Source organism: Bombyx mori, chromosome 8 (assembly GCF_030269925.1).
Source record: "Bombyx mori chromosome 8, ASM3026992v2".
Taxonomy (NCBI): domain Eukaryota; kingdom Metazoa; phylum Arthropoda; class Insecta; order Lepidoptera; family Bombycidae; genus Bombyx; species Bombyx mori.
In genome coordinates, this window is record NC_085114.1 from 1,051,607 (window position 1) to 1,075,388 (window position 23,782).

The 23,782-nt window shown below is 38.6% G+C and overlaps 2 protein-coding genes across 3 annotated transcripts in view; one reads left to right on the forward strand and one right to left on the reverse strand.

The window, feature by feature from the left end:
• LOC101735373 (uncharacterized) overlaps positions 1-3,802 on the forward strand; it is a 72,595-nt gene extending 68,793 nt beyond the window's left edge. For both annotated transcript variants that reach the window (XM_038012464.2, XM_038012463.2), the window contains 3 exons: positions 1,829-1,925; positions 2,282-2,493; positions 3,634-3,802. In XM_038012464.2, the coding sequence (XP_037868392.1) occupies positions 1,829-1,925; positions 2,282-2,493; positions 3,634-3,733 (409 nt within the window). In that variant the 3' untranslated portion in view covers positions 3,734-3,802. The remainder of the gene's footprint in view (positions 1-1,828; positions 1,926-2,281; positions 2,494-3,633) is intronic.
• Positions 3,803-4,962: 1,160 nt separating this feature from the next.
• Positions 4,963-21,086, reverse strand: LOC101738249 (cationic amino acid transporter 2). The gene is made up of 15 exons (XM_012689754.4): positions 20,929-21,086; positions 17,281-17,419; positions 16,664-16,815; positions 16,230-16,358; positions 14,567-14,722; positions 13,272-13,376; positions 12,615-12,772; positions 12,421-12,537; positions 11,725-11,822; positions 10,765-10,904; positions 9,908-10,010; positions 8,738-8,859; positions 8,101-8,243; positions 7,305-7,413; positions 4,963-6,970 (listed from the first exon to the last, which is right to left on the reverse strand). The coding sequence occupies exons 2-15, from the start codon at positions 17,367-17,369 to the stop codon at positions 5,547-5,549; spliced, it is 3,045 nt and encodes a 1,014-aa protein (XP_012545208.1). The 5' UTR covers positions 17,370-17,419; positions 20,929-21,086; the 3' UTR covers positions 4,963-5,546.
• Positions 21,087-23,782: the final 2,696 nt, after the last annotated feature.

Below are 23,782 nucleotides of genomic sequence, written 5' to 3' on the forward strand. Positions count from 1 at the left end.
GTTTAACATACTATTCTGTACTTGACTTCTCTAGTGATGATTCTGTACGAGATCCATGTTATGAATTACCGAGACTTCCAATCACATCAAGTTCAAGTACTTGTGATGAAATTTCAATGAATCCTAATGTGTCTCCAAAAAAGAGTATACGTACTAAAAAAAGAGAGAAAAAAAACGTAACTTAGGACAGGCATACAAAACTTTAAAGGGAAATGTATATCAGATCGCACTATGCAAAAATAATAATTGAGATAAAATAAAAAAAAAAGCCCGCTGAGTTTGTTTCGCCAGTTCTTCTCAGGACTGTGGTTTTTTTTGGAACCGGTGGTAAAGATAACATTGTTATTTATATTTTGACATTCAACAAGTATGTTATACTGACATCTAAGTTGAAATAAACGATTTTGAATTTGAAAGAGTTACCTGTTTGCAGAATGAAATGTTTAGAACGTATACCTTAACTGATAGGCATGCCATATTTACAGAATATTGGCAAATGGGGTCATATGCAAAAATATCTGTATATTTGGCGTCTTTAATGGAAATTCAAGATAAATCTAAGTAAAGAATACGAGCTATTGAACCTGAAAAGCAAAAGCTTAAAATGAAGACATAAAAATACTTTTTTACTGTGCATGGTAAACGTGAACCTGTCTGCCGAGGATGTTTAATGAAACCGTTAGATGAAAGTGACAATTTTATAAAGACAGTTGCTATGAAAAGGAGATCATCCATAGGGGGTTCTCAAACTGATGATATAATATCTATACAGCCATTACCCATATCCATCGAGAAAAAAAAAGATTTAATTTCGCTGCTCCCTTTAATACTAGATATTTTCCATGAATTTTAAATAAGTCTTCCCACGTTGGAAACTTTACGAAATACTGATCCAGATATTTTAGAACTCGATGAAGAAGAAGAATTTTAATTAAACATTGAGTTGTTATTTACATTTATGACTTATATTATTATAATATATATCTTAATTGTTGATCTTTTTCACTTAACTCATACTATTATTGTGTTCCTTATAACTTAAGTCATCTAATTATTAAATAATCACATTAACTTTAAAATATTTAATTTTAATAATAAGTTAGTGTTATAGACTTATATAATTCAAATAAACATTATTAAGTTTGTCAATGTATAAGATTCTAAATAGTTTTTTTTAATTCCTGTAAAGTAGAGTTTTTTGACTTATGTGCTTTAGTCTGCTGACCCTAGAAATGTTGTCGAGTATTGTCAGATCTTTGAGGCTATATTATAATTATAATTGCGTAACTAAGTGTGTCTGTTACGCTCTTATGTCTTAATTAGGTTCGGGTTAGGAATACTTTTTCTGGACTGTTTGCTGTCCTGTACACAAGATGAAAGCCTAATTTGAGGCCGTAAAACTAATAATACCGCTACGTATCCCCACGTCATTACGGATCCTCAGGATCCATTAACGGTGCTTTAAGGCACCACAAGCACCGGTCACCGTCCTCGTCGAACCAGTCGCTTGCGAGGAAGGGCTAGACAAGCGAATTAACCCATGGACACAGCCCACTGAGTTTATCGCCGGATCTTCTCAGTGGGTCGCGTTTCCGATCCGGTGGTAGATTCTGCGAAGCACTGTTCTTGCTAGGGCCAGTGTTAGCAACACCCCGGTTTGAGCCTACACACGTTAGGGCGAAGCTGAAATAGCCTCTCAAGGCTATCAGCATAGGTAGGGGAAAAAAATACGTATCCCTAAGAACATGTTATACTCAACAACCTTGGGTTTGCGATAGTGACCTCTACCTCATTCTATTAACCTATTCCAATTACAAAAACCTTTCAGAGGGAGACACGAACGCGTCAGTGGAACTAAAAACGCTCAGCTGGTCTGCGTAAGCGGCGGGAGTCCACGTCAGCCCAACACCCCTCAATTATTGAAGGTAAATTTAAAGACACCGAATGAGTAATAAAACGCACAGATTAAGCCTGGGCGACTCTCTTACTGAGCATTCAATGATACTATAATTAGGTAGCCACCGGTCATCTTGATGGTATTGACCGGCAAAGACACCGGCTTTTAGGCAGCGGCTTGGCTCTGCCCCTGGCATTGCTGAAGTCCATGGGCGACAGTAACCACTCACCATCAGGTAGGCCGTATGCTCGTCTGCCTACAAAGGCAATAAAAAAAAATCTTGACTGACAACTATAACATTTTGCAATGACGGACGACATTCAGAGTAAACATGACCACGGTACCAATCCGTACAGAATTGCAACCTGATCACATCACCCTCAGATCCTAGAAGAAACAATACAGAAAAAAACTCCGAGATCGTTGTGCCAGAGGCCGTCACCAAAGGACGTGGACAGGTTCCGCTTGACCTTCAACATTGATGAGCAGACGTCTAACAATCTGTTCCAGTACAGAACCAAATTCGTCCAGCACATGCTGACGAGTCCTATGTATGCTAACAGCACTATTGGAAAACCCTGGGAGACGATTGGCAGGCGAGTGATTTAAGAGTTGATCTTGTTTGTTACATTTAAGAGCTTGGATGGGTGGACGAGCTTATGGCCTTCTCAGTGCTAAGTGGTTTCCGCACCTGATAGATATCAAGGACGTAAATGGCGCCATTTGCCTTGAGTGAGACATTAGTTCTAAGTCTTTGTTCTATAGTACGGTCGCCCCATCCTTTAAGCTGAAATGTTACTTCTTCGCGGCCGAAATAGGCCGGGTGGTGGTATCTCCCCGTGAAGGTTTACAAGACTCAATACTACTAGGTGTGAGGATGATGCTGCTACCGTGAGTAAGTTAAGGGAATTAATTATTAGCAGTTGAAGGCAGCTCACGTATTAGTTTTCCCTGTTCATAAATACGATACGATTTTATTTTTAATGTAACATCGTCAATGGTATCAAATTATGCGATCGAGCCAGAGCTCAAACCATGCAGGCACATTTTTTTAATAATACATACATACATATTGCATGTATCGAACACACAAACTGTTTCCAATGAAGAAATGCTTATTATGATGTAATAAAACCAAAAAAACTTGGTTGCACCATTCTTCCTCCTCCTTGCGTCGTTTTCCTCATTACTGATGGTCGTGACTCCCCCATGCATCAGTTTCTCCCGTACGATTTCCCTCCATTTGCTGCGATCCTTAGCTTCATGAAGGGCATTGTGGAAGTTGATGGTCAGAGAAGATTGTATTTGGTCCGACCATCTCGTGGGACTGCGTCCTCTGGGACGTTTGCCATCTACCTTAAACCATTACTTTGCATCATTGCTGAGGGTATAAAAGCAAATTATTAGCCCGCGCGGTTCAGTATCGCCATCCAGATTGTTTTTGCCGTGAGCAGTTAGATGCCGAAGTTTAAAAAGAGCAGCCATTGTACAAGACAATTTTGAAACTTCAACCTAAAAAAAGTCAAAGTCTAAAGGTTAACACTAAATAATCCTAGAGTTTGTTAAGCCATATTATATGCCATTTAAAATGATCTTCTGAACTGCAGAACAATTTAGTCAGTAAGCCAATTTAAAACACATTTGCCATGCGTCATATTAAACTCTCATCTGTTCCAGAAAGAGTCACTTTTCTGAGACGAACTGGTGCAATAAATCCTTAATTACCATTTTTTCAGTATATCAGAGAAGATTATAGATGAACTTCTGTTGAACTGCGCCAAGGAAATGGAGATACGTAATTTTGTCGATGAAATATACAAATTTGAGACTTCTTGAGATTATCTAAGTTTTGTAATTGTTATTGAATTTTTAAATGGGTATTAATTAAATTTGGTTTTGGGAAAACTATGTTTCATATTAGTACGTACGTATTTTACATACTTATTGGTAGAAATTAGTACAGATTTTTGGCTTAAAATGATTTTGACCATGGCCCGTGAGAAAAAGGTGTTGTTATTTTTTTACTTTTATGATAACTGGAGTTGCGGCAAGTTCAAGGTCAATTTATCCTTCAAATCGGAATACACTATCGCATAGCCGCTGAATAGTACCGTTAAACCAATAATACTAATACCAGTCACTATTAGGATCCGACAATTAGTGACCTGCGCACGCAACGAGATCCTCCACCACTCGAAATGTGAAAGCTCTTTACCATCAATCATCGGTGAAGGACGACTTCAAGTATTGTTTTTATTTTATGAATTATGTTACATTTATTTAAAATAGATTTTTTGTTTGTTTAGATGGGTGGACGAGCTCACAGCCCACCTGGTGTTAAGTGGTTACTGGAGCCTATAGACATCTACAACGTAAATGCGCCACCCACCTTGAGATATAAGTTGTAAGGTCTCAGTATAGTCACAACGGCTGCCCCACCCTTCAAACCGAAACGCATTGTTGCTTCACGGCAGAAATAGGCAGGGTAATGGTAACTACCCGTGCGGACTCACAAGAGGCCCTACCACCAGTAATTACGCAAATTATAGTTTTGCGGGTTTGATTTTTATGTAAGAATGCACCGGCCGTCTTATCCTTTAGACCACGACTTCAAATTTAATCTGACTAATGGAAATTCTTCTTTAAGAATGAGTGTATTTCTTATAAGCATATTGCTCCATTCATTTGAAAGGTAGGTATCTCTTTGAGACCTAACTATATCTTTGGAAATTTAAATCAAAAACAGATCTTCATTATCAAAAAAGTGATAACATTATAGTCGAATCCGAGCGATAAAAACAAGACTTAGCGAACTCAGTTTGGTTACGATGGAAAACTAAAATAACCTACATAGAAAAAAAAAATACGTTCCCAATTGAGAACCTCCTCATTGTCTATGAATGTGTATAAGCTACTCACTTTAAGATTCAGAGTACTACACTTTCCTGCCTTCGATGACAGCAATAAACATAGAATATTTCAGACATATATATACAGTGTTGACAAACTTACTAAATATAGCTTTTGAGGACTTTTAAAGGAATTAAAAGACGAGAAAAATCAAATAATGTAACAATGTTTTATTACAGTGATTTTTGAATTACCAATTAGATTTATATTAATAATTAACGCGAAATTACTAAATGTTTTAAATAACGCGAAAATATAATATAAAGTTGCTTGTGACAATTCAGTCTTTGGCAAAATGGCTTACTAAATAGTTATATAACAAACGATAGAACTTAAAAACTAACTCGTGTCATTATTATCTATGGTTAGTCACTGTACATGATAAATAAGGCACTTGGCTTAGTCTTATAATAATAAATAGTTTGCTGCGTTAACCCAGACTTGGAACTGGGATCATATCATTGCGTTTTATGTTCGTTTGACAGCATCATCAAGTAAAACATGCTATTGATCTGGTAAGTGTAAGTATTTCCGTCACTCTTCGAAGTTCCTGCAAAACTCTCCAGGTATCCCAGTAGATTGCAACCATAAGTTTGAGTTGCCTGACGATAAAATTTGCTGCTTACGTAAAAGTATTTTTAATTATATTTACGAGTCGCGAAAACCAAAATGTTTTTCTATATAATTTCGTAGATCCTCAACGAATGGACGACCGAGCAACTAAGACGCTAGTCATTCCTCAAACTGCATCGTCTTTGTTAAAACTGAGCCTAAAGGAATTCAATACTTCACCGAACTTAGCTTTTTGACGTTTTAAAGTATCATTTTTGTCCAGCTTCGCTAATTTGGCAATACTTTCTGTGCTCGATGTATCAGTTTGATATGCTTCTTCAGGTGTAGGAGGATTAGATTTCATCAGCCTAGGTTTTAATAGTTGAGGGCCGCCCGCAGCGAATATATTTTCTAACTTAGATTTTAAATCTGCTCTTGTCAATTGTTTGTCTTCTTCTGTTGATTCTTCTTCGGTTTTCGTCTCGTCTGGATTGACAGGTCGCAAATTCTGAGCCACTTCACGAGAGACAATCTCCTTTTTCAAATCTAGGAATATAGACGGACGACTTACGGTGAAAGTGTTGTCTTCAGGTGCATTTCCAGTCGACTGTGATCTTTTTCTTGGTTCTTCATCATCATCATCCTGGTTATTCGTTATCTTGTTTTGAAATATATCGTTTAGCTTACTCATGAAATGTTTTTGTCTATCACTACCAAACGTAATATTGTCATCGCTATGAGAGTTATTCGACTGAACGCTTTGTCTTGGAATCTCTTCTGCTTCTTCGGACATTTCTTTTTTTAAAGGTCTCGATGAAATTGTATAAGATTTCTTAAAATTTGGACTTCTAAAAAAATTTTCATCTAATGGCGGTGGCACTGGTATATTAGGAGCCTCTTCTTCATCCCTATCCTCTTTCTCTTCAAGAGACTCACTGAAAGGATTTCTATCTAACGTGTCAGAATATCCAGATTCATCGGTCCTTGAATTGGTCTCACTGTCATTAAAAGCAGTGATTTGCTCGTGTTGTTCTGTTTCTTGTTCTAGATCATCGTCATCATCTCTTTTTTCTTCTTCTTCTTCAGTTACCTTAGGCAGATCCTCTCTGTGGACCTGCGCTATTACATCATATTTAGATAATACTTGATTACCTGATGATACATCAGACCCTGCGTCAGAAAGCTCGCCTAGTGATTTTCTGTGGATAACTTCTTTGACATCAGGAGCTTCTTCTATATTTTGGTCTTTCAGACTGATAGCTTCTCCGTATGTTTCTTCTTCAGCTTGCAGGACTTGATCTAACAGGTCTATTATTTTAGCTTCCTTTTCTTCATTATTCTCAATAATCACTTGATGTTTGATTTCCTCGATATTGAATGTTTCATTTCTGACATTACGTATTTGATCGCTACTTTGTTCGTTCTCTTCCAGTATAGTATTGTCCCCGTGGCTACCAATTCTATTAATACTATCAGGCGGCGTAGGTGATTCTACTACTATTTGTACAGGTAGTGGTTTCCCATTCTCATCTGAGTGTGGCATAACTATATCCTTTTCTTCTTTGTCTTTCTTCTTGAAACAACATAATCCTAATAAGTAGACTGGTATACCTAAAAAAGTTTATTACTTCTATTATTTCATTTATTTCATTTGGAATAGTATCAAGGCAATCGAGTCTCTTAGTAGAATGGGTGTCCGTGATGATGTCCGTGACCTGAACCAAGATGGTACTGAGTACATTTTAATCACGTTGCTAGCTAGTGCATACGAGTTTAAGTTATAAAAACAAAATATAGTTACATCTACTAAAACTTTCTTAAATAAAGAAGTTCTCTAAAAACACTCTAAACCTAAACAAGGTGCTGTTTTAATTTACTGATATTAATTCCATTAATACCGTTTTCAATTTTATGTAATTAAAATAATATATGTAATTATCCTCACCTATAGCAAGCCAAATCAGGACTCTAATCCAAGTCTGAAGTTTGATGAGGGCCATCAAGTGCACGTTCACGTATATGCTCAGACAGGGAATCAGAGGCACCAGAGGAGTCTAGAAAACAAAGATGATTTCCGATTTGGAATCAATAAGGCTCCTTTTCTAAAAGCTTTACTTAAGCCATTCTTAATGTTCTTAAAAACATATTTATATTATATATACGTATTATATATTACGTATGGTAGGGCGTATCGTGAGCAGGCTCATTTAGGTATCACTATTCTGCTTTTATCTGCCACAAAGCAGTCATTCCAGGTCGAAGGTACCCCGCGAGCCCCTTAGGCGCGGAGACCTCGTAGAAGGTTCGGCGCCCGGCCCGAAAAAAATAAAAAATAAAAAAAAGTCGAAGGGTACTACAGCCTTTCGACAATACAATTGAGACTTGGATCACGGGTATCAAGGCAAGGAAGGCGTTCACATGGTAATATCTATGGACTGTTAAGTAGTTCATCCATCCCGATTTTGAGGCCATACAATTAGGTACCACTACTTTATTTATTTCCAGCGTGAAGCAGTTAATACATTCTAGCTGGGAAGGGTGAGACAACATTTTCCAACACAATTGATACCTGAGCGAATTAGCGGCGTGACTTCTACCAGCTCCGATAACAAGATAGGCCCATGCGAACCAAATATCCAACTAACGGAAAAAAATCAATGGAGTGGCACACATTTTAAGACCACTACTATTCCGTGCGTTCGCGTTACTAAACGGTTCTCTAAGCTATTATATGAACTTACCTTAAAAGCTACCTCCTCCTTCGCTTTAGGCTGAAGCGACATAATAATGACCAGCATCAAAGCCAGCACGTGTAGTACCAGAAGTGGTATGAGAGGCCTCTCCACGTGAGCCAAGATAAGTGCCATAGAGACACATACGCTTACTGAAAAAAATCATTAAAACTTAGAATAGGATATTAAACCTTATTAAATATTGGCAACAAATTATGCCATAGCGCATCGGTTGGAAAAATACTACTTTGGTATAAACATGGTGTGAAGAAAGGCAAATCAATGCGCTTGAAAAAGACTGATTAAAGGAGATTGCCACAGACTCGCATGATACATGACAGAAATAATACCCAGAAACACACTCAGGAACACAAAGTTAGAAGGATATAATCAAATCGAACAATTTATCGAACTTCTAGCAGTTAAACAATTGATGTACAGAGAACTGAAAGTGAACCGCCTCCGTTAGTTAGCTTTAGTTCTCCTTACATAATTCTTTGACATATTCTCGTATTTTTCAGTAGGCAGCGGCTTGGCTCTGCTCCTGGCATTGCTGAAGTCCATGGGCGACGGTAACCATTCACCATCAAGTGGGCCGTATGCTCGTCTGCCTACAAGGGCAATAAAAAAAATGTAAAATACGTACTAAAGAGGAACAAAACTGCGTAAACGATCCTGGCGGTGCTACGTGTGGCGAGCCTGAAGCCACAGCCGAATACCTCCTTGAAGAACCCTGGAGACGATTGAGGAGCGTATTCTGAACGAAACCTATAAATAGTAAATAGATATTATATTTCGTTGCTCTGGTTGGTAGATAAACAATATTGTTCAATTTAACCATAGTTTATGCCTTTCCTACGAAAGACGAGCTCACAGTTTTGCTTCGCGGTCAGAATATCTATGTTGTTCTGGTGATTATGCCATTCAGATTCGATCTATAATATTCGAAAACTACTGCTACTCCATTTCCTTCTATAATTCGTAGTAAGAGCCCCTCTCCACCCCTCTAGCTGAGCCTTTGCTCGCCCACCTGTTCTGGTGAAACTGAAAGGCCTCCGGGTCACCAATAATCATTCAATCATTATAAATATATAAAGCCCCTCTTCACAAAATTCTGGTGGTAGGAGTACCTCTTGTCCGCACGGGTAAGTACCACCACCCTGCCTATTTCAGCCGTGAAGCAGTAATTCGTTTCGGTTTGAAGGGTGGGGCAGCCGTCGTAATTATACTGAGACCTTAGAATTCATATCTCAAGGTGGTTTGCGGTATTTACATTACAGATGCCTATAGACACCGGTAAGCACTTAACACCAGGTGGGCTGTGAGCTAGTCCAATAAAAAAAATGTGAAAATTAAATATTCTCCTTCGCAATTTTTCCAACGCTCCAGTTCTTTTTTCCGTACCTAACCGCTGATAGCCTACTAATCGGCTACTAACGGACTGGTAGGTTAGCTCACGAGCTGGACCTGAGATAATTTACTAAGACGTGCCCTAATAAAGCCAGTGCGTCGCTGAATCTACCATTGGATCGGAATAGTAACGCTCTACTCCAGACAACTTCCACTGCGCTACATTCTCTTCAGAAAAAGGACTTTAAATATTATCAAGGGAGAAGAGGGATTATTGGAAAAAACAAAATATCATGATACATAATAAGAATACCAAATTGCGAGTTAATCCGACGTTTTGAAGGGGGTCAAAATCATGTTCAAAGACTCCGTTACATACTAATATACATACGTCTGAAGCTAATCAAAGCGTATTAAAAACAGATCATGTGGTAAATGATAAGTGGTAAGCACTTTGAATATTTACCTTAATACGATCACACAGACAGCCACTACGGTGTAAGAGAGCAGCGTTCCAATACAAAGCATCAGTATGAGTTGTTCTAGTTCCAAAATTCCAGCAAGTATGGCTGAAATACACACGAATATATTAATTAACAAACTGAATGACAAAGCGTGCCGTGTTCATTGCGAATTTGATTTCAATTATCGAGACAAATTTTCACAAAAAAAATTGTTATGTTTATAAAACACCAGTTATTGCATATGTTTATAAAACACCATACCCATTTATGTTATGGGCTATTGCATAGTTTTTATCGAGAGCTTTGAGCGCGGCAATCGAATCAAGAAATTCAGTAACGAAAATAAAACCTAACACGCCCCACTCCGCCTACCATGTAGCTCGCGTTCAACACATTCACACGTTGCGCTGGTGTAGTGTTTGTGAATAAGCGCGCGGCGTGACGTCGCACTGCATGAGCATAATGAAAAGTCTGCCCAACTCTCTCTCACGCGGTCTAGCTTATGAGTGTGAAGGGGACAGTTAATGTTTTGCTTTTGTTAATGTTTATAAATACAGCGTGGTCTTACTTTATTATTCTTTTAATATTAAATTATTACTGTCTAATGTATTAATTGCATAAGTCGATAAAAATGCTATACAATAGCTTTACCGCGCAGTCCCCGAGTGCCACACGTGTTTTTTTATTATTATTAAGTCTCCACGCCACCCCATGGTTTGACAATTCTATTGTGGGATTTGTATTCTGTATTTTAATAGCCTTTGAGCTCAAACGCTCACTGCTCATAATCCGCCTGGGCGACCAATTTGTTTTTGTAAACGTGAGATCCGGTTAAAACTAGATATCAAAACATACAAACCAACAACAGCAGCTGACGAAATCGTGGCAAAAACAGGAGACTTGCGCGACGACGTTAACTTCGAAAACCAACTGACCAATAAGCCGTCTGAGGACATCGCGTACAACAGCCGCGGGAGAGGCAACAAGGCCCCAAATAAACTGGAAATACAATACAAATATTCAAATCATTTGAATTTAGACCTAAATTTAACTTTTTTTTGTAGTGAATCTTCTTTAGAATCTTTGTGATTTTAAACTCGATGGAACGAAAAAATAAGTCCATAGAGACACAAACACATAAATGTATAGGATTCAGCCGACGAGAGAATGAGATAGAACACATTAGACGTTCTCGGTCTCCTCTTTGTGCGACTCTTCGTAGCATCCCCACTATTGCCAACTAAACATTGTCCATATGTATGCTCCTGTGTAGTGGGATAGTCAGTATATCTATATCTTATTCATAAGTTTCACTTCTACCGTGTGTGACTTGCACACACAGACCTGCCCACCTGGTGTTAAGTGGTTACAGCCCATTGACATCTACAACGTAAATGCGCCACCCAGCTTGAGATATAAGTTTTAAGGTCTCAGTATAGTTACAACGGCTGCCCCGTCCTTCAAACCGAAGCGCATTACTGCTTCACGGCAAAAATAGACGGGGTGATGGTACCTACTAGTGCAGACTCACAAGAGGTCCAACCACCAGTAATTAATTGTAAGTAATTGTTAAATAATTGTATGTTTTTTAATTACGTCTTGAACAAATTACAGTTAATGTTTTTTTTGTCTGAAGTCTCATATTTTGTGAGCTTTTCTTTTTTATTGCTTAGGAAAAGCTCACAGCCTTATATTAGACTGTTATCGGAGTCCGTAGACATCAGTAACGTAAATGTAGCTGCAATTAGCAAAGAACCTTATCGCTTTCTTTGAAGAACTTTAAAACTATTTTTAAGGCAGTTAACAATTTTCAACTAACCTGGCAAGGATCCCAGCGAAGGCACCAACAAATACCACCCACTTCATCCACTCCCATCCGATGAAAATGAACGCTGACCCAACAGCATCGGTGGAGTTCTGTAATTTAGTTGAAGGCATTTTAAATGAAAATCACACAACACTTTATTTGTTACTACCCAAACTGCACGGACAAAATAATTCTACTATAGTATCATTATAAAAAAGCTATTTCCATAATATCGTCGTGGCCTAAAGGATAAGATGCCCGGCGCATTTATGTCGAGTGATGCGACTGTGCCGATGTTCGAATCTCGCAGGCGGGTGCCAATTTTTCTAATAAAATACGTACTTAAGAAATGTTCACAATTGACTTCTGCGGTGAAGGAATAACATCGTGTAATAAAATCAAACAAGAAAAAATTATAATTTGCGTAATTACTGGCGGTAGGACGTCTTGTGAGTCCGCACGGATAGGTGCCACCACCCTGCCTATTTCTGCCGTGAAGCAGTAATGCGTTTCGGTTTGAAGGGTGGGGCAGCCGTCGTTACTATACTTGAGACCTTAGAACTTATATCTCAAAGTGGGTGGCGCATTTACGTTGTGGATGTCTATGGGCTCCAGTAACCACTTAACACCAGGTGGGCGGGCTGTGAGCTCGTCCACCCACCTAAGCAATAATAATAATAATAATAATTGTTTAATAACCCAAATTACCTGCAGATAGTATGGCACCATCATTGTCAAAACAATAGAAATTCCGCAATAACAAACAAATGCAGTAAGCAGAACTATCAATATTACCATTGGAATGGTTTCTTGAGGTTTTCGAACCTGGAACATAAAAATACACAATTATCAATAATTAAATTCAAAATTACTCCCCTGCAAATTACTTTAAACAAATTTACCTCTTCGGCCGCAGCGTTAATGGTATCGAATCCAACAAAACCATAAAAGCAAATCGCAGCGCCCTTCAGTGTGCCCCATACGCCGTATGGGAAGAATCCTCCAGAGCCACTACCTTGCGGAACGTCCGTGGATGGGATACTCCAGTTAGCTGAATCAGCTAGAATGAATAATTGCAAAGGTGGATGAGCTTAACATTCTCCTCTAAAACGGCTATTATCACTACAACTCAATGCCACTGGTCAACTCGAAAAATAAGATCGAAGCTTTTATTGCATTTTTCTTTTCAATTCAGAACGCAAGATTAGTTTTCCCGTAGGCTTGTGATAGGGAAAGTGGCAGTACTGACCCGTGCGGCTTCACAATTAACAACAACTCGCATTATCAACTATAAAAAACTATTTTTATGTCCCGCTATGTATGTACCATAACCCGTCTACTTAGCATCAGCACCTTTTGTCTTAACAAACGGCTCAAATGACTTTAGTTCGTTTAAGGTATCTTTCCCTATTTTGAATCTCTTTTCTTTAAGAAGCATAAGACCCATTTTTTTTAATTTTCGTTTAACATTTGGAAGTCACGTGGATTTTTAAAGGTACACGATCTAAAAACAATTGAATAATAAATAGCACGTACAGCAAATGGCACAAGAAACTTACCATTGATAGCTCCAACGATGACAACAAGTATAATCACTAACAAGTTCAGCAAGACAAACGCGATGTTCACGGCGGACGACTCTCGACCACCCACTGATAGCAGTACTGTAACGATACGTTTTATTAGTGTTCTTTCTTAGCGACCGAACTATGCCACAAAGATGAGAATTGAAAAATAAACTGGAAATATATTAGTAGTTCAAATCAGCGATTACCTTACAGCAAAAACAGATGAGGGATGGAACTAACTCGGGCGGGCTTAAGACATATTAATCTTTTTTTTCCTACCTATGCTGAGAGGCTATGTCAGCTTCTCGTTGACGTGTAGGTGAGCTCACGGGGCTCAAACCGGGAGTGATGCTAACACTGGCCCTAGCAAGAACAGTGCTTCGCAGAGTCTACCATCGGATCGGAAACGCGACCCACTGAGAAGATCCGGCGAGAAACTCAGTGAGCTGAATATTGCCGCCTGGTAGGTTGAAATATATATCGAGGAGTGAAATGTTATTTAGTTTAAACGACTATTCGCTTAATACGCGACAGTTATCTTTGAAATTAAAGGTCCGGTTCATTTTGTGCTAACATCAACAATTCGAGGTTTTTAATTGAACCTCAGTTAAGTTTCAAATAACTGAACAACTTTTATTTCATTATACATTTTTCAATATCAATCATTAACTAGTGCGCACTATTGTTAGTCGGGGAAGAACTAAAAGTTATGTAGGAAAGCTTATGAAGCAGTATTGGTCGCGTTACCTTATCTTCTGATCAAGATTCAAATACAATAGCATCATAAAAATCCACACCCTTTACATGTTAATGCCAAAGGCGCTGTATACTCTAGCGATCCAAGATGGCTTACAACAAATGCCACTACACATGCTCAAGTCGAGTTAAAGTAAATTGAAACCATGCGCGAAGAGGAAGTAAAAGTAATCTTCTTCAACCCGTGTCCGTGTCCACCCAATGCTGAGTGTAGGTTTTTTTTATGTTTGAGAGATCGCTGGTGGCCTAGAGGCCTTTCCGGTTTTACCAGAGCAGGTGGGCGAGCAAGGGCTCAGCCAGGAGGGGTGGGATTTGCTAAGAGCTACCCGAGTGCCTTCAAAGGAGACCTAACAACTTAAGAGTAGCTGCTTCGCGAATGAATCTACTACCGGATCGGAATCGCAACCCGCTGAGAAGATCCAGCGAGAAACTCAACTGTCAGTGAGACGGTATATATGGCCGGCCTAAAGTATTATTATATTATTATTATTACGAGTATAATATTAATATCAAAAGTAATGAATACATACCTCCAATGACAAGAACAAATGCAAACGCCAGCAGATCAAAGTACGGTGACAAGAATGAGGAAGAGATCGGCATTGTAGCTGTTGCCCATTCTAATATTGAATTGTTGCACATCCCGTCCACGTACATGCTGAGACCGCGGGCCAAGCTCGCTGCGCCTGTGGAGTATATTAAGAATAAGAGAGAGAAGCTATGCTACGTCAACTAATAAAAAAGGAAATATAATCGAATAAGGAATTAGGAGAAGTTATTGTAGGTAGTTGTAACGTTGGTTTGACTGACATAGCCAAAGTGATTGCTCGGAAAAAGTGGAAGTGGGCCGGCCACATATGCCATCACACTGATAATCGGTGGGGCACAAAAGCACTGGTGTGGAGACTTCGTACTAAACGTCGTAACGTGGGCAGACAGCCAACGAGGTGGACCGATGACCTGATCAAAGCAGTTGGTAGAGACTGGATGAGAAAGGCATGAGACCGAAGAGAATGGGGTGCACTCGAAGAGACCTACACTCGGCATTGGGTGCACACGGGTTGAAGAAGAGTAACGTTGGTTTTGACCGCTTTGTTGGTGAAGTAGTTTTATATACATATTATGGTGGTAAGGCGGTCTGAAAGCCCGCGCGGGTAGGTCCTACTGCCCTGCCGATTACTGCAGTGGAGAATGCAATTTGCGCATGCGTAATGCGTTTCAGATTAAGGATGGCGCAGCCGTTGTACTATAATATTGAGACTTATGTCTGAAAGTGGGTGGTGACATTTATATTGTTCATGTCTATAGGCTTCGGTAACAATTTAACACCAGATGGCTCGTCGACGCATATAAGCAAAGAAAAAAATACAGGGTTTGGCTTTGCTTCCTAGTTCGAATCCGTCTTTGACGCCCGAATGTACAAAATGTTCTTGTAATGTACATTTACAAATTATGTACTTTCCTAAAACAGGAGAAAAAACTAGCTTGGATTATCTATATATGTATATAAAAATGAATTGCTGTTCGTTAGTCTCGCTAAAACTCGAGAACGGCTGAAAATAAATATGAAAATGTTCGGAATTAAATAAAAATAACAATTTTGTTTTTCCTTTGATGTCCCCCGTCGGACGGATTACTTTTGTTTGTTTTAAGTTTATTTTATACAAAAGTTTGGGTTTTTTATTTATCGATTGTAGTATTACGAAGTCTGCCGTGTCAGCTAGTTAATTATAATTAATATAGAGGCACTGATAAGTTTTGATAGTCCCATCGAGGCAGACTCATGGAAACCATTCATGCCAGTTGAGCCAAGCCACTACCTACTTTTTGTAATTCTAGGTATAATATGTATGTAGGAACGGAACGGAGCGATATGGATGAATGACAGATATGGACCATGACTGAGTGAGAGAGATAGGAGATGTCGTGTTAGGAAGTAAGAAAGACGGCGAATGAATGCGGAACACTTAGTTTTATTTCATAAGCAAAAGGAGAGCAGTTTCCGGACGCGACGACGCTCAGACGCAGTGTAACCCGGAAGGCGAAAGACGTTTGTATTGGGGTTACTTATAATAAGACGAAATAAAGCATCAAGTTTTTGTGAAGTGATCGAGCGTTTCACTGGCCCACCCCGAATTCAAAATCCCACATGTATGTAATGAATATGCGTCTAAGCCATGCGACTCTACTTACCCATCGCTGCTTCAAGAATATTGCACCAACCAATAAAGAAAGCCACCACCTCCCCGATGGCCACGTAGCTGTAAACATATGCTGAACCAGCTCTTGGTACTCTGGCTCCAAATTCAGCGTAACACAAACCTGAAAGTAGCAGGCAAGACGATCAATACGACGTTTGGTTAATCTATATATATATATATATATATATATATATATATATATAAACGAATTGCTGTTCGTTAGTCGTAGAGGCACTACGAAGTCTGTCGGGTCAGCTAGTTACTAATAAAAATCTTACGTTACGGACGTTTTTTTCCCGGTTAGGGTACCCCTCCGCATTGTCCCATAAGGAACTTCATTCCAAAAAAAAAGCATAAGGTTCCGTTGGGTATAAACTATGACAACACAACTGACATTATCATTATCTAAATCAAAATGACACTGACCTGAAAATAAAGCCGCAACTCCAGCTATCAGGAACGAGAGCACAATTGAAGGTCCTGCGTACTTGAAGGCTGCATAACCGATAATGACGTAGACACCAGCTCCGAGAGTACTGCCCACCCCAAGGGCTGTCACGTCCCAAAGACTCAGGCATCTAGAAGGGAATAACAAAAGTAAGAAATGGAAAGAGTTTACGATGATAAAATTGATATAATATTTTTTTTATTGCCCTTGCAGGCAGACGAGCATACGGCCCACCTGATGGTGAGTGGTTACCGTCGCCCATGGACTTCAGCAATGCCAGGGGCAGAGCCAAACCGCTGCCTACCGTAAATACTGAGAATAGAAGAAGTATGGGTCAATATTGCAGAATTTATAGTCATGATATTTGAAAGAAAATAGACTCGCATTGACAATAATTTCGTTAAGTCTCGTCCATTACACAAACATTATACCTGAGGTCTTTCTGGTCAAAAACGGCTCTATTCCTTTATAATGCTTTGTATTCTTAAATACAACCTAAGCCACTTCGTACATATACTTGTATTTTGATAGACTTTAGCTCGTTTAAGATCGTGAGGTTGAAATTATTATCTACGTAAATTATAAGATCGCTGACCTTTTCAAATTTCCAGCTTCAAGCTGATGAGGCTGTATAATCTTCCGCCGGCGCACGACGTCGCAAAACGTCCACTTCCCACCAGCCATTGGTCATCTGCGCGTTCTCTCCACCCTCATCCCCCAACGCAAGCGCGCACCTGCAACACGAAAAATTGTTTAATGTTTACATTGCAGTTAAAGGTAGGAATTATGATGCGAAAAAATTTGTCGCTACGTCCAAGCTTGGCCAATATTATTATTATTATTGTGATATATTATTACGTGAAGCAAAAACATTGTACCCCTTTTTACGAAAATTGCGCGGACGGAGGTATATGAAATTTCCCACACTTATAGAGAATATAGAGAAGGAGTGTAGAATGATAATAGTTTTTTTTTTAAGTTATGCATAAAAAATACATTAAATCAATACAAAAACATTACACACACTACCATGTATTTTACACACACACGCATGCATACTATTTGTTGAATGTCAAACTTTTGTTATTGCTTAAAGTCTGTGGTCAAATTGAGAATAGATTAAATATTGTTTGTTTCTTTATTTGTCTAAAGTGACGAACTATATGATTATTGAAGTTTTTTTTTTTTTTTATTGCTTGGATGTGTGGACAAGCTCATAGCCCATCTGGTGTTGAGTGGTTATTGGAGCCCATAGACATCCACGACGTAAATGCGCCACCCACCTTGAGATATAAGTTCTAAGGTCTCAGTATAGTTACAACGGTTGCCCCACCCTTCAAACCGAAACGTATTACTGCTTCACGGCAGAAATAGGCAGGGCGGTGGTACCCACCCGCGCGGACTCACAAGAGGTCCTACCACCAGTAATTACGCAAATTATAATTTTGCAGGTTTAATTTTTATTACACGATGTTATTCCTTCACCGTGGAAGTCAATCGTGAACATTTGTTGAGTATTTCATTAGAAAAATTGGTACCCGCCTGAGATTCGAACACCGGTGCATCGCTCAACACGAATGCACCGGACGTCTTATCCGTTAGGCCACGACGACTTCGAAATCGTGGTTAGCGCAGGTTTTTGTCGAATCTCTTCTATTTTATGATGGCTGTCGCCCCACCCATTTGTTTGTTCAATCTAATTCGACAAGTGCAACTCGAAAGTTATTTGCACAGCTACTTTATTACACACTAGCGGCCCGCTCCGGTTCCGCTCGGGTCTTTAACAAAAATTTCAACGATATCTGACGTTGTTTTATTTTTTAAATAAAAGAACACTTATTGCGGCATAACTATAATAGTTAGACATACGCTGTCGCTACACTTTTTGTAAATAATAATGTGTTCTACAAATTCGTAGTACGTTATTTTATTCTATCATGAATAGTTTTCGTAGGGCACGCGATATAAAGAATATTTTAGGTAATTTTTTTACACCTTGGGTACATTATTGGAGTTTTAGTTAGGTTCCCTAATCTTTTTCAAAAAAGGTTATAGCCTATGTCACTCGGGAATAGTGTAACTTCCAAACAGTGATAGAATTTTTTAATTCGGTTCAGTAGTTTTGGTGCCTATTCAATACAAACAAACAAACAAATCTTTCCTCTTTATAATATTAGTATAGACTAACTATGACTTTACTCATTACGTCAAAGAATTATTCGAAAAGAAGCAACGATTCACTCAGTCAATATTTGTATTAATTCACCTTCGAATACAGAACAGATACAGCTTAAAATTCATTTATCAGTTTAACGCAGAATCCGCAACGTTCGTAATCTCAGTTAAATCTTATCAAACAGTTAACCGTGAGTCTCTTACACAACCACGCTATCAAAAGATGGTTTTGGAACTAAAGTTACCTCCAATCTCTGTCGTATCTAATGTCTTTAATATCTCGATGCCGAAGGTTTTTTGAGGATCTTTGAATTAGCCCAATGGCTCCAGAAATTATTTTCCACCAAGAAATACACTAAAGCTAGCTCCCTATGCGAGATAAATGCTCGTATCAAAGATTAAGTCCATCATTTGATGAAGTTTGTTGATGGACGGTAGACACCATCTTGGCTCTGCCCCTGACATTATTGACGTCTATGGGTAACAGTAGCTATTCACCATCAGGTGGACCGTATGATGGTCTGCATACAAGGGCATACAATTTAAAAAAAATATGCTGCTGTTTTGAATTTCGCCATTAGAAAGACAAAATTTAAGACACACGATTTATAACTCTTTTTATGGTGGTACTGATCTGAAACTGTAAATGGACTTAGTCTTAGTGTTTTTGATAAATTGTGACTATTTTGGAATTAGTGTACTGAGAGTTACTCTTTTAATTTGTAACCTGAAATTTGTAACTCAGGTTACTTGAGACTCCAACGAAATTACAAAGGTATTCCTACCAATATGATTTTAGCTACGAGAAACAGATCAATAAGTAGATCCGACCCTAATATCGTTATATAGCTCTCTTCAGCTATACTGTATGTGATAGTTTCTGACGTTGAGAACAGTTTGCTTGCTTGCTTGATGCTAATATTGCTTTTATAATGACATATACAATTTTTACTGGTGGAAGGACCTCTTGTGAGTCCACACGGGTAGGTACCATCACACTGCCTATTTCTGCCGTGAAGCAGTAATGCGTTTCGGTTTGAAGGGTGGGGCAGTCGTTGTAACTATACTGAGACCTTAGAGCTTATATCTCAATGTGGGTGGCGCATTTACGTCGTAGATGTCTATGGGCTCCCGTAACCACTTGACACCAGGTGGGCTGCTAGCTCGTCCACCCATTTATGCAATAAAAATATATAAAAAGAACTACAAATCTAGCATTCTGGATTAAAGGGATCTTTATTAAAAAGCAGTTTCGAAGTCTATAAAATTTTGTTGTTTTAAAATTGGCGCATCAAACACTTCGCTTCTGATTTTTATATTTGATATTTGTGATTGTCATCCTATCCAAGAGCGGCGAATTCTAATCTATAGTTAATGAATGACTCACAGTTGTAACTGTTGTGAATGGGTGAGCATTTGTTTGTTTGTTTGCCCTTCAATCACACAGTAGACATGAATCCTTGCAAAGAATTAATTTCCGGACCAGGGAGTCATATAGGCTACAATTTATTCCAGAAAATGACACTTGTGTGAAATAATAAGCTTTTACGACGTCGACACTGTCTTACCGGCAGGGCGTGTTGTAAGCACGCATGGGTAACATCACCTCACAATGTGGGTAACGGCATTGCTGTTGTGATGTCTATGGATCACCGTGACCACTTAACTCCAGATAGACCGTAAGCTCGTTTATCCATCTATGCATTAAAAATGAAAAAAAAAACTCTCGACAAAAACTCAATATTTTTAAAGAATTTGACATTTATGTAGGTAATTATGTATATTAACATTCTAATCACGTGTTTGTTAATTGATTAATAATTATATTGCCCAATGTTTCGATTAGTTTTCATATTCACAGAAGAGAGAAAATATTTTTTCACAATTTATAACCGTTGAAGAATTTTAATTGCGTGAAATTTTAATATAATTAGGGCAAGACGAATTCGTCTACAACCATGTGACTGAGTTTGTCTCGCCCATATGATCACGGCTTCGTTCCTCAATCACAGACAGAGACACAAAACTTACGAACAAGAAAATTAAATATAATAATGTTTCCGCTCACCGAAAAGATTTTATGACGCGAACAAATCCATTTTAAGTCAAGTGCACGCTATACTTTGCTCTTAGAGGTTAATTAATTGGTTCACACGGCTTGGTACAATGGTTCTGTGCGCCTTACTAAACAGATAACGTGTTTTCACGGCGAGATAAGATAATGGAATTTCATATCGAATGATCATAGCCACTTGTGACAATGTTAGTGTTTTTTTAGTGTTTGATAAAACGTTTCGCTCGCCTTCTCTGAAAGCGTTTTTTTTTTGTCATTCGAACACTGAACAAGTGTAATTTGGCACAAAACTTTTATGTACTTTATTCAATCTATATCTAATATATAAAATTCTCGTGTCACAATGTTCGTTCCCATACTCCTCCGAAACCGCTTGACCGATTCTCATGAAATTTTTTATGTATATTCATACCCCCAAGTGATTAGGGTTGTCCACCCCTAACATATTTTTTTTATTTGGACTTTTTTTTTGTTGTAATGAGGTATTATGTGGTTGAATGAGGTTTTGTTATTTTTATTATATATTCCCTCATCGTTCACAGCACTACATACCTCCTTCACTCATTTACCACATCCTTACACACTTACAATAAGTTAGTTTTTTTTTCTACACTAGAAATTCCCTAGAAATCTTATATATGGCAAAACAATGTTTGCCGGGTCAGCTAGTGCTCATATATAAATCTACAGTGGTTGTTACGGATGTTCCGTTATAACTACTGAACCATGCATCCGATTGACTTGAAACTTGCTATCCATGTAGAAAATACATTAAGTACATTAATGGATAGGCTAATATTTATATGAATGTTGGACTCCCCAATAATAATGATAATAAATAATAATGTTAATTTTAAATGCCTAGCGACGCGGGCGAATACGGCTAGTCTTATATGTAGCTTTAAATTTATTTGAGACGATTATGATTAGTAGTAGTAAATCTTTGGTTGCCCGTAGTTGTAAAACTACTCATCACCGGCAAAGTGGAAGGAAAGATGCCTAGATGACGTAATCCCATGAGCTGGTCAGCGCTGAGGAACACAACGCAAGGAAAAGGCAGTTGTAATACTGCTAGATACAACAGTGAGGAACACAAGGCAATGAGGAGGATACTGCTAGATACAACAGCCTCGTCTGTATTCTGCTACAGCCGTGGGTTCCCATATAACGATCTGCTACAATTCAATTAAAACTAATCATGCTAACACTTATTGGTACCTATTTCTACCACTGGTGGTTTTTATCACTGGTGGTAGGACCTCTTGTGAGTCCGCACGGGTAGGTACCACCACCCCGCCTATTTCAGCCGTGAAGCAGTAATGCGTTTCGGTTCGAAGGGTGGGGTAGCCGTTGTAACTATACTGAGACCTTAGAACTTATGTCTCGAGGTGGGTGGCGCATTTACGTTGTAGATGTCTATGGGCTCCAGTAACCACTTAACACCAGGTGGGCTGTGAGCTCGTCCATCCATCTAAGCAATAAAAAAAAAAAAAAGAAATAGCGGGTAGATAACGGTTCGTCCACCCATCTAAGCAATAAAAAAAAACCTAGTGGATAAGATGAAGACAAAAAGAAGAAGTAGAGACAATCGTTAAAACAATACAGCTGTTCCAATTCAAGTGTCAAAAAAAACTCTTCAATCCCAATTCTGCCTATAGAATAAGTAATGAATCACCTTCACCTTGAGAAGACAAGTAGTTAAACCGATCTATTAACATGAAAAGTAAGGTTTACGTGTTGCTATCTGAGTCATGTTCTGATATGGACACAGCGTGTCAACAACAAACACTCAGGAGGTGTTGCTTCAAAAAGAATATTGCTTTTTTTATTGCTTAGATGGATGGACGAGCTCACAGCCCACCTGGTGCTAAAGGGTTACTGTAGCCCATAGACATCTACAACGTAAATGCGCCACCCACCTTGAGATATAAGTTTTAAAATCTCAAGTATAGTTATAACGGCTGCCCCACCCTTCGAACCGAAATGCATTACTGCTTTACGGCAGAAATAGGCACCTACCCGTGCGGACTCACAAGACATCCTACCACCAGTAATTACGCAAATTATAATTTTGCGGGTTTCATTTTTATTACACGATGTTATTCCTTCACCGTGGAAGTCAATCGTGAACATTTGGTAAGTACGTATTTCATTAGAAAAATTGGTACCCGCCTGCGGGATTTGAACACCGGTGCATCGCCACATACGAATGCACCGGACGTCTTATCCTTTAGGCCACGACCCCCACATTACATAGACAGGGTCCTAATAGCCCCCGTCGAGACTACCTACCTACCGTAGACGGGTTTCACACAATTATATAGAAACAAACATCAAATCTTATCGAAGAGCGTCATATTGATTAACATAAAATTATCACGGAACTATCGGTACAATACATTCCTTTGTACTGATATAGATACGTAGATTACATTATGACGGACGAGTAAGCCTATTTATTGCTGATGAGAGTAGTCGAGCTTTTGGCAAAGTTATGTAGGCAGTCACACGAAACCAAAGATAAGGGCATTGTCAAGCTGAAACCTTAAATAATTGATTCAATGATCTTAAATTTGTAATGACGTCAGAACTTTTGTTTGCTAATTAGTACTTTAAAAAGAAATTGTGCGGAGTTCTATGTCAGAAAGAGTTTGAATATTTGGTGGTTTAAATAACAAACGATACGACTTCATTGATTAAGAACCTTTTTTGTTGAAAAGTTAACACAAATAACTTTAACTTTAATTATTAAAAATATACATCTATACTTAATATTATAAAGAGGAAAGATTTGTTTGTTTGTTTGTTTCGAATAGGCTCCGAAACTATTGGACCGATTTGAAAAATT